General features: G+C 36.7%; 1 protein-coding gene across 4 annotated transcripts in view; it reads right to left on the bottom strand.

The window, feature by feature from the left end:
- The window catches only part of CNTNAP4 (contactin associated protein family member 4), a 269,620-nt gene that overhangs the window by 90,967 nt on the left and 166,377 nt on the right, over nt 1-12,276 (bottom strand). For 3 of the 4 annotated variants that reach the window (XM_053608592.1, XM_053608584.1, XM_053608601.1), the window contains 4 exons: nt 11,528-11,712; nt 10,638-10,781; nt 8,180-8,441; nt 1,052-1,201 (listed from right to left, as the gene is read on the bottom strand). In XM_053608592.1, the coding sequence (XP_053464567.1) occupies nt 1,052-1,201; nt 8,180-8,441; nt 10,638-10,781; nt 11,528-11,712 (741 nt within the window). The remainder of the gene's footprint in view (nt 1-1,051; nt 1,202-8,179; nt 8,442-10,637; nt 10,782-11,527; nt 11,713-12,276) is intronic. The other variant, XM_053608608.1, reaches the window with a different exon arrangement.

The raw sequence follows: 12,276 nt of genomic DNA, 5'->3' as shown, positions 1-12,276 counted from the left end.
GTTTTAGAAGCACCCTGGTTCTGAAATAAACAGATCTCAGCAAAGGAAGCAATTACATCTTTTAGGATTGTTGGCCCTAAGCAGCTGTCCATGGTAATGGATTGTGCAGGGGGTTGGTTTGTTTGTTCCTTTGCTTTTAAGATCCCATGAACTGATTCATGGGCTGTGTGCTCACTGTCAATTCTTAGAAAAGAACGTGTTTTTTACTGGTGAATAATAAAGGCTGGGCTATTTCTACCAAATTCAAATAAGATTCCGGGCAGAAGCAGCTATTAAAATGCAACAGAACGACAACAAAAAGAAGCTAATACAAGAAACACCTCAAGTCACTATTAGAAGTGAGTCTTTGTACTGACAGGTTTACAACGTTGTATTTCTAATGGCAAAGAACATTTTGTCTTAATTTTCCAGTGATAAAGATTCATTTCCATTTCCCAGGTTTTCTTCTGCAAGCTTTTACTTCAATCAAACATCCACTGGGCAGGTAAATGCTTCATTTGCTTTTGTTCTCTTAGGCAGATGACCTGGTGTTCAAGGCTGATGCCCTGATCTCATCAAATGTATCAGTGCATTATTGCTTAGCAAACAGAATAGGTTGCTATGTCTGGTCAAGTTCAATTATCTGTCCACTGGCATAATACTGCCCTTCTGTATTAGGTAGTGGGGAAGCAATGGGGATGCTCTGAAGGAGCGAAGAGGCATTATCAGGAAAATACTGCAATTAAATCAGCCCATAAAATCAAAAGAAGACATAGAAGGATCATTAACACTAGGAAAATATAACGAGGTTTGAAGGCAAGAACTCATGAGGGTGGCCTACTTAAAATCAATATAGTTACAGAAATTATAAACATAAGTCAGTCCACCTTGTAGAAATGCACATTAGGTCATAATTCTTCATCATTATCCACTCGATATTTCCATGTTCAAAGAAAGTGAAAACTTATTCCTCAGTATTAGCATGAGTTAAAACATGAGGACTTCCTCCAAGACACAGAGATACTAATGCAAATATGGGTCAATGGCCATATAACCTCACCCCTTTTCTTACCTCCAAAATAATAGGTGCCACCGAAGTAAACCTGCTCAGGTCCCAGAGAAGGAACAGCAGAAGTCACATGGCCATCCACTGCCACACTCAGGTGATTCCTTTTAGCAGATAAAGAGACAGAATGCCACTGTCCATCATTTAATCTAGCACCTGGGGGAGAGGAAACCAGTTACAGAAATCCCTGTCTACAGTGGGGCACTACCACCAGTTGGTTAAAAACAGCAACATACACATCACTCCACTAGCTATAGTATTTATATTTATTAATAAAAAGAAAGAGAGAAAAGGCAAAAAGAGCATACTTTATGTGGAAAATGATGCCTTCTAAAATTCCCAACCCTAGACAATCCTGAATGATTCAAAATTTTCAGTTATTTGGTATAAATTGATTTTCAGCCCCCATCCAGGTATTTTACCTGCTTGGTGGGGGAAGTTTAGGAAGAGTCAGATATTTCCTAAAATTCTAGATTATACCCAATGAAATGCCTTACCTGCCATTTGGCACTTTGGTGTAATCACCGTTTATGATATTTTGATAGAACATGTAGCAAGCTAAATGATCAATCATTACAGAAACATCTGAAGAGATTATTAATAAACAGTGAAAGTTTATAGGTATAGCGTCAAGTTAAAAACTAAACCCGCATTATTTTTTGTAAATTTTGTATTTGAGAATTTGATTAATGGCTAAAACTGACTTATAGCCCCCAAATCAGTCCTTGGAGGAGCTTTCTCAGTCAATCGAGGACTCGCACTGATCACAAAGACTTGCAGTTATTCTGTGTGCAATTTCCCAGGGAGGTGTGGCAAGGCCACACTCTGCCCTGCTGCGTCAGCGTGCTTAGTGTAAACACGTTTCCTCTGATTTTGTGACAGTTTTGATCTTGCTGTTTACAGTGGCTCCCAAGCCTGGTACTGAAGCGTCATGTAGTGTTCCTAAGAATGTTGTGATGTCTGTTTTGGAAAAAGTACGTTGCTAGATAAGCTTTAGGCAGGCATGAATTACAGTGTTGCTGGCCAATGGTCCAGGGCTAACGCATCAACAACATATAGTAAATGAGGTGTCTTTAAACAGAAACACACATACAACAAGACTCTTCTGTGATGGGCTGACAAAAACGTTGCCACCAGAGGCTCATGGGCACCTAACTCACTCCGTGTCCCCTAATTAGCAAAACAACCCCCCCGTGAGTAATAGAAATCAAATCGGTCTTCCATGTGTATTTATATATAATTTTAATTACATTCTTAATTTTTATCTAAATATGAGAAAGGATGGAGCAGAAATATTGTCTCACCAAAAAAAACAGGATTTTTTTTCCTGAAGTAAAATTGTGTTTTTCCATTAATTTTATATTTTTCTGTATTTTCTAAGTTTACGTATATATGTACATGTGTGTATATATGTATATTAAATTTTTTTGCATATATGTGTGTATATGCATAAACAAACACACACATATATAATCAGAAGCGAGTAATGAAAAACCGAGCATTCATACTACCTCTAAAAAACAATCTCTAGTCCTTCCTAAAGCAGTTGCAGCATCATAAATCCAGGAGAACGCATACCCTTTTCCTCCTAAAGGGAATTAACTCTGTAAGAATCCCTGTGGTTAAATCCTGACCAGAGAAGTGAAACCTAAGCCTTTCCATGTGGATTTACCAATCAGGTTTACATCCATTTTAACGGTCAACTCTATGATGCTGTAGATCACATTAGCAAACAAAAATATAAGCACCCCATTAAGCCCACAGAGCCTCCTTTCTGCTATAATATGCAATTTCTTTTCAAATAGTGAATGAACCTCTTTTCTGATATTACATGTGATTTCTTTTATCCCCCTGAGCTATTTTCTACCACATGCTTTCAGACTGAAAATGCATCCAAGCTTCCTTCAGTGATCACATTTCTTTGCCCTGGACGTATTTCACCTAACACAAATTCTAGCCAGGACATGGAGGCTCACTTTTACATCACATCCATGGAGGAAAAAAAAAAATCTAAGATTTAACTCTGTATTGGTTTGTAAAAAAATAATGGGAAAGATTTGGGAGCTAAAATATGAAAAATGTGGGTTAGATCCTTTTAGACACATTATTTTCTAAGAGTGTACACTGAAATAGGCGACTGAGTAGTTATATAATCCCTGATGGCATGGGATTGGACTAAAATAAATCAAATGTCCCCGATTTGTCTTTCGGTGCTTCCTTTAGAGGATGCATTTGGAGTGAAAGTTCTCGTAAACACTGAGTGGTCATGTGTACAGGCTCTTCCCTGTCTACCCACCTGTCCCTGTGAGTCTCCTCCCTACCTTGTTCTCAAGCCCTACTCTCAACTTCTGTTACTCATCTTAGGCTTCCCATTAGTCTCGGGCAGTGCTTCCCAAACTACCTGTGGGAAGGAACGTTTTATTTTTCAATCTATTACAAAATGACACTTACAAAATATGATTAAAATGTTAAGTAAAAAGTTACAAAGTTACAAAGTTAAGTGTACACATCTACTACTGCTTAGTTGTTGCAGTAAGACCTTTTTGCTAGAACACTTGCTTAGAGTTTATCTCGATATTTACAGTCCTCTCATCATGGATGGGTAACAAGCATTTCACTGAGCCAGGGATGGGCCAGGGAACACACTTGGAGCAGCAGTGCTCTGGCACCTGGTGGTTAGGCACTCAGCAGTAGGTCAAAGGTGTGGGGAGGTCCACTGTCCGTACAGAAGCCACAATTAGATTAAGAACAAAAGACGGCCAGGCCAAAAGCCACTCTGTAACTTGACACATTGTAAGTTGACTGCATTCATCTAACTAGCAGGTTATGAAGTTGTGCCATTTGTACTAGACATCATTTACCTATGATGATGGCACTTATTACCTGTCAACAGGATTTATTAAATTAAATTAAATCACGAAGGACCCCTTTAATTTATTTCAACTAATTTTAATTTAGATTCTATTTTATAGTAAGTGTACAACTTTCCACGTCTAGCACTGATGGCAGGTGAGCCCCTTTAAAGGGCCACGCTTCTTTGAAAAGAGGAGAAGTACAAGAAGGAATCCCAGAATTTGACTTTCTCTTGTTATGATGTTATGCAAAGGATAATTCTAGATTCTACTCCTATAATGCACAGACTCTTCACCTTTGAGTCTGGGAAGGGAGCATGTTGTGTAAATAATAACAACTTTATTGTAGTAATAGGTACTACGCACTTCTATGCATTGTATCATTTAATGTTTATCACACCTATTATCAATCTCATCCAGATGTGTTGAGGAGAGGAGCATCCAGCTGGTAAGAAGCGTAACAAAAAAGCCAACTTTGACTCCAAAACCCACACTCTTCTCTGTCTGGAAGACAGGTGGTCCCTTCTATTTTTTTATCTCATGTTAAACAGTTAACTCTGAGAAAGAGAAAAATAAGCCCCAACAGCTAGAAGGTGGCTCTGATGTTGTAAGAAGTGGGCTGGCGCTAAGAGCTAGGCCGTGGTCTTCTGCTGAACGTCAACAATTCACGGAACACCAGCATCACACAAGGTCATTCTGTCACAACAATCTGTGCAAACCACAAAAACACCAAACTTCTTCCTCTGCCGATAGTATGAATAAAAGCTTTTTTTTTTTAACCAACTACAATTTTAATCTTATTTTATTTCTCTGTCCTTCTTTTAAAATTTACAAAGATAGCTAATCATAGAATTACTCTCAATTTCCTGGTAGCATTTAATCTACAACATTTTTTCACTTCCTTGAAACCTCTCTCAAATCAGCTAACAAACTCCCAAACCTACAAGTTACCCTAACACCATTGTGTTGAGATGTTCCCCATGGTTCCCAAGGTGTGCGCTCTCTTTGTCATAATCAGCTCAACCTCTTTAACTCCAGACATGTTCCTTGTGGTCTTTGGGTAGAAAATATCAACAATTCCAAATGGAAAATGGAAGAATAAAATAATAGAAGTATTTGCAATTGAAGGTAGCAGGAGAAGATGAGATTATGTCCCAGAACTATCTCTGTCTGTCTCTTTCTCTCGCTTTCCTTTCTGTCCCAAACCACATAAAGACACAAAATACATTAGAAGGCAAAAGATTTATATCTGTTCCCCTCCATATAATCTTCTGGATCCAGTCCTGAATTGCTACAGAAACATTATGACAGCTTATCTGCCACCATCCTCTCATAAGACTGTAACAGGCATCCAGAAGGTATGATGTATAAAGAAAAACACCAGCCTGCCGTATAGGGCAGGTGCTCTGCAGAGATGCGCAAGGCAATTATATGCAGGCTATTACTCAAGGAGCAAGCGAAAGGTTTTGCCTGTTTCCAAATGTATTTCAGGGCTCCAAAAGTGCCAGACATTCCTATATCCACTGACTATAGTCACTAAGCAGAATTAAGGATTCAGATCACCAGATAGCTCTTGCCAAGATGAAAATATAGTGGTTGTTGGTACCCATCACTTTGGCGGAGAGTAAGAGTTTAAGTAGTGACAGGTTTACAATCTGAAAGGTAGGAATATTTCAACAGTAAAAGGGAGGAAGAGGGAATTTAAAAAATAGCTTCTCCTGGGTGAAGCAAATCCAGAGGGCAGCTTCACTGTCAGGTGCACAAGAATGAAGAACAGCTGGGAAAGAAAAATGCAGAAACATGGTCAATACCGCAAGCCTGCCTGGGCCAGACCCTGCCCACGGTGGGCAAAAGGCGTGTTTATAGACTCGATTTTCACCATGAGGCAAAAGCAGCAGCAAAAATGCTGAAATCAGAACAGCAGTCTCAAATTTGACAATACAAAAAATTTGTTTTAAATAAGAAAATAGAACTGTATACTTCATTGGGTCCTGGGGCTATCTGAATGATTTTTTGTTTGACATCTATGAAGGTGACAAGGACCAAAAATATTTTGTATCATGGGGGATTTTATAGCACTGCTAATATGTTTCATGATTTAGGCTAATAAAGTATCTTTAATATTTCAAAAGCCAATTTAAACTGACATAATATTTTTGAATAATTCCAAATGACAATTTGTAAAACTGTACATCACATTAAACATTTAGCCTGGTAGTTCAAACATTTGCACAATTCAGGTCTTTCTGAATACAATTTAATTTTAATTCCACTCTTAGAAGACATACAAATTTCAAGTTTTTCAAACTCAGAAGATTTATAGTCTATATTTCTAATAGCTAAGAAAAATTAACCCATTCTTATATAATGGAAAGATTTAGCATAATGCGCTAGCAATCCATCAGTTGTTAAGTATATGGTTGTCTTAAAAGAGTCATTATAACAGATTCTGACAATTGGCTTAATTATTGAACACTGTACAAATGAAAAGTCTTCCCCTATGGAAAAGCAAACTCATCACCCACCCAATTATCATTTAAGTAGTTAAAAATGGAAAGAGAATTTGCTTCACAGAAACTAGAACAACATAGTATTTTGAAAGAAACTTAAAAATATAGGAGTTAAGAGAGTTGATAAGCGAAGTCTGAATTGTGGTATCTGTCATGTAACAATTTGCTATGTTGACATTCATATTTAATCTAGGATCCTCGCTGTTACCTAAGAAAATAATCACATGAAGTCAGAGGCTGTCATCATGGATTATGTTGAATATGAATTTAAACATTAATTTAGAGATTTTTAAGTTGCTCAGAGTATTCTATACAGATTTATATCTAGTAATTTATTACCTATATGCCTTGAAGTGGTTCAAAGTGAGCTGGCTACAGGGAGCTCACTGCTGCTAACACTGCACTGAAGCAGTTTCTTAAAGATGTTGAAAATTCGGATATGCACATGATCACTTCAGAAGGTATCAAATACAACACAATAAATAGCATGGAAGGGCAAGTTTACATATCCAGACCTTCATTTTAGGTACCTACTGTTATAAATATTAATATGACACTGATTAATTTATTTCCTTTTGTCTAGCCTGCAAATCTACCACATTTTGAGTATGAAATGTAAAGCCACAGCATAATACCTCTTTAAAACTTATAACTAATATTAAATTTTCAGTCCCATATTTAATCTAAATTGATATTAAAAAACAGCAAAAGGATACATGCAGAATAGGCACTTGTGTATCCATTTCTATATTTATCTGTCTTATATTTAGTTTCCAACTGATTTTAATTTTTTTCCCTCTCTAAGTAACATTCTACAAGTTCGGGTTATAGAAGAGTAGTACGATGGCATTTTTAAATTGCTTTGAAAGATCACTTTTTAAATTAATGTAATAATTTGCCCAATACAGTCTTCATTACGTCTGGTCATGAAAACTACACTGTATTGCCTAGAAGCAGAGGGATTTGATTAGGTAACCCAAAGAGGAACTTTGCACACATTTTTGCACTCCCCGAAATGTATTCAGCTTTTTATTTGGCTTCAATGTATATTCAGAAAAATGTGATGGAAATCTCTTGTTGAGAATGATATCATTCTAATGAAGAAACAAAAAAATGCCTCACTCAAAGCACTGACCTAAATTGGACATTCATCGTCTAGACACTCATATAGTCTCCTTAATTATTTTATTTCTAGTCATTAAAACTGCATTGCCCAGAATTTCTTTTGGCACCCAAAAGAGGAACTTTGCATAAATCTTTGCATCCCCCCAAAATGTATTCAACTCTTAAGTAAAGTTAATTGGAGTAAATTTTTCCATTCACGTTACACAGATATAGATGGAGCTCCCACAAAGACCTCTCCCTGCCTCCCACAAAACAGAGAAGACTAATACGCAGAGTCTAGATTTCTATTGAAGGACACCCAGGGAACTTTTTGGTCTGTTTCAAAGTCTTTCACATTTTTCCTAAAACACATTACATGAAGATACATTGGCTTATCTGGAGTGAGAGAGAGTCATGAAAGGAAATTTCTATTCCCCCATAACTACCATTTTAGTTAATCAGAACTGCTAGTGTTAGAACCATATTTAAAAGAAAATTGGAATCTAGTTCCTCTAAGGAAGAGTACTGATCATCTTATTAAGTCAAATATTCATTTATTAAACAAATATTAAATTTTTTGGTTATGCATAAAATTTGTGGAGAACGGACTCAGAGATAATGAAATCTTTCCAATCCATACGCTCCGCCCCGGGGAATACATTTATTACCTGCTGTGATGTCAGTGGGTAATTTTCCTGGCTGGTAGAGATTCAGCTTAAGTTTTCCATCATTAAGAATGAGGAGGAGACCCCCTGAAACCAGGTGAAGTTCACTGAATAGCAGAAGCCCTGCCTTATTCCAAGTTCGAAATTGAAAAGTGGCAGAAACCTCATCCTCTTCGAAAGAACCTGGCAGTGCTAAGTAACTCCTGGAGCTCAGAAAAGTCACGGGCATAGACTGCGGTTGTGAACAAGAGAATGACACGTTTCCCTGCAAATAAAGAAGAAAAAGCTTTCAGAACGTTATTCATACCACATTAGTACTAAAATTTAAAATATTTACAAAGGCTGTTTATCAATCGCACATTATCCTTGGTTTAAAACAACAACAACCTGCTATCAAAATGAAGATCCAAATCCTTGCATATATCGTAAAGGTTCAATCATTTTCTGTGGCCTTCTCATTCCCCATGTTTCCTATAGATTTGAAAAGTTGATAAAATCAACTTGATTTAGAAGGGTACACACTAGAAATAAAACGCTTGGTCTTGGTCAAACAAAACATTTGGTGGTATTATGATTCTGAAAAAAGAGAACTAGCTTTTATTATACATAAATACCTTGTTCTAATAAACAAATGCTGACGAGCATACTACACAAAGTCATACACTAACTCATGATGTAAAGGAAATCCTAAGATTATCCATCCTAGTAAAAATGAAAGCATATTACCAGCTGAAGTCTGGTCTTACTTTTCTTACTGATACATAAGAGCTATACATATTTATGGGGGCTTTGTGATATTTTGATACATGCGTACAACGCGTACTGACCTAATCAGAGTAATTGGGATATCCATCACCTTGAACTCTTATCCTTTCTCTGTGTTGGGAACATTCCAAACTCTTCCAGCTATTTTAAAATGTACTATAAATTCTTGTTAGCTGTAGTTGCCCTCCTATGCTACCAAACACTAGAACTTACTCCTTCTTTCTAATCATGTTTTTGTGCCCATTAACCTGCAGACTCCATGCTTCATTTGGACAGCTGTCTACTACTGTACAGCAAGAGCTTCTCTTGTCAAAGAAGAATGGGCATTCCTTGCATGAGCAGTTTCTAGAAATTTGTTTTAAGTGAAACACACACACACCTTTACAATATTTTTATTTTCCTTTTAAATCTTTTTTTCTATTATGAAAAAACTATTTAAAAATCTTGCCAGATGTTATGATCATATGAAGATACCCCAATTCACACAGAGAATTAGGGCAAAAAAATACTATGTAAACAATAAATACTCTCATGATGTGCTTTGGGATTTGTTGATACAATGTGAGCTTAAATTTATGTACTCTGAATTTTAAGCAATGAAAAGAAATTCATTCTAATCAATGTGTCTACTTTTTATTATTAAACTGATAAAGCTGAAAACCATGTTTCCCACAATCTCCTTCCTTGTGTATTTCTGGGTAAAAGTTAGCCCCCAAAGCGAGTTTGGGTAATATTCAACCAAAGTAAAATGCCTATAAAACATTCTGCTCCAAAGGATTTTTGGGATCATGTACAGCGAAGGATGATCACAAAAGAGGTGGTTTGTTCCGGCCTGTGCTTGTTACCCTGCAGTCCTCGCCATCTCTTCTTCCCCACAGCTTGCCTGGCCTGTCCCCAGAGGTGGCGGCTGCCCAAAGGCAAAAACTCCCACGGTTGTCTCAGGAGCTTCGTTCATAGGCCAAAAATGCTCTGCAGACTCCAACCTGTCCTCATACTTCATGGCTTCAGGCAGAATTAAAGACTTCTCTCATCCTCCAACTTCCCTGCCTTCCCTTTTTAGCTTCTCTGACAACTGTTGAGATCTCAGTCCTAAAATAGATCCTTTGTTCATAACGCTCATACTGATGCTACTTTCCTGACTAAGCCCCAACCAAAACAGTCATATTTCCATAGTTAGAATATTTCTAAATATGACTATGTCATATTTCCATAGTTAGAATAGAGTACAGCCCGGCCAACACAGCTATTTGGACAGAATGGCAATGATGTTAACAGTCTACTAGTTGCTTTTATTTCTCATGAATGACCATAGCAAAATACAAGTTTTTCAAATATTAATATCTCCCTAACATACATGGATGTTATTGGATTCCAAAAAGTGTGTATGCTCATCCAGTGAATTTGCCAGGGAATAGCTTATTAAGGAAATTACAGAGCAAAAAACAAAACAAAAAAAATTCACTCTTGGTAATAATAATCTCACAACAAAATTAAAATATCAACCATGAAGAAAAACTGCTTCATTTCACATAAGAATAATTATGTCCTGGGAATTGTAATTCCTTTATATATAATTAATCTTTTACATACACATCGCCAATCAGAAAACTCTAAAATATTAGATCATGGGGGAACCTACAATGGAGCTAGTTTATTACACAAAAGACTCAAGTTTTATGCCTTCTCTCACTCTTACCAGAGCTATGATCTGTGGGCTTTGTTGCTTGGCCAAATCAATGATATCCACTCCATTATAGTAGAGATTTTCTAAACATCCATGAAAATTTTTATGTGGGAATGACACCGATTTTCCAGGTGCTGGAATCCCTCCAAAGCTGATCTTAGAAAGAAAAATGGCATCAATAATATTGTTTAGTGATTTTCTGATGACCAGCTTAAATAATTGTGATTAGCAACTACAGCAGTAGTCATCATACACAGCTCAATTTTTCACTACCCTACACAAAAAATTAAGATACAGATTCAAAGCACACTTATATGCATTTAGTTTTCACTTACACTAAGACTTGATTCTTATTTTTCCAAGCTGCTAATCACGTCCATCTCATTTTGATATTAATTAGTTGATTAAAACATATACCTTTCTATCATGGTAAACCTGATCTGTTTAGTAATATAACAAGCTATGATGACATTTTATTTTATATATTTTCTGGCACACTTTGACAATTGTGCATTTAATCAATTGTTAATGAATTAATCAATCTGTTACTATATTCTCCCATAAATCTGTACTGCTCACCAGTATAACACAACGAAATCACAGAAACGTGCTATATTTACTTGTGGCAGTGACATCTCCTAGTGGAAAGAATCTCCTACATGTGACTTTCTGTGACTGCATCATTCAAGTAAAAAAGATGACCTCACGGTGCGATAATAAATTAGCATATTATGAGAAAGATGAAGCCTTGTGCACTATGTGAGTGAGGCCACCGTGGGAAATGCTGCATTAGCTCTGTGATTTGCCGCCCAAAGTGAGTTCTCTATAGAGTATTTTCCATTGGGAGATTAAACCACATATACCTTATAAGATCTGTATTAATTGAAACATAACCATCACACCTCATAACCCAGGTCCAGGTAATTGAATTCTCCCTGTGCGTGGAAATGACGCCTGTGCTCGTCCACTGTAAAGTTGACTTGTTTGCCCAAACGCTGGATGAGCACAGAATGCCAATGCTGGTCATCTAGAAGGCTGCCCAGGGTGAGATTGACCAGAACAGGAATGGAGGTCAGCTTAGCTTCACCTTAAAGAGGAAAAGATAACCACAAATAACAGTACCATTATTCCCAGTTAAAAAAAGAAAGAAAGAAAAAAAAGAAATTCATGTTATGAACTGGCATCTCTCATAATAATTGCAATCTCCTTCCATGCATCTCATTCCAAACACGCCTATGGATCTAAAGCAAACATTTTAAACCTGAAGTTTAGATATAATAGTCTCTCAACCTTGTTTTAATTTCTTCCTCTGTTAATTCTTTTTATTATTATTATCTGCTGCACACTCATTTTCTATGTAAACTTTACCTTTGCTACAACCTCATTATTTTTACTACCTTAACATTTTTTTCAATGATCCGTCCCCTTTCTTTATGACGTTAGAAAAATAGCTACATAGTTCTATCAACACTGTGCAAAATATATCAAGCGAGGGATTTGTGCAATTTGCAAAATATAAACAATTTTTTACATGAAAGAGCAATATTGGCATACATGCAAGTGCTTAATCTGAGAATAGGGCATCTCAACTGTGAAAAGATAAAACTATACGAGCATGATGTTACCTAAGAAACCTCTAAATGATCAGACT

This window comes from Nycticebus coucang, chromosome 2 (genome assembly GCF_027406575.1).
Source record: "Nycticebus coucang isolate mNycCou1 chromosome 2, mNycCou1.pri, whole genome shotgun sequence".
Taxonomy (NCBI): domain Eukaryota; kingdom Metazoa; phylum Chordata; class Mammalia; order Primates; family Lorisidae; genus Nycticebus; species Nycticebus coucang.
Note: the sequence above shows the minus strand (reverse complement) of the source record. Positions and strands in the feature narration are given on the sequence as shown.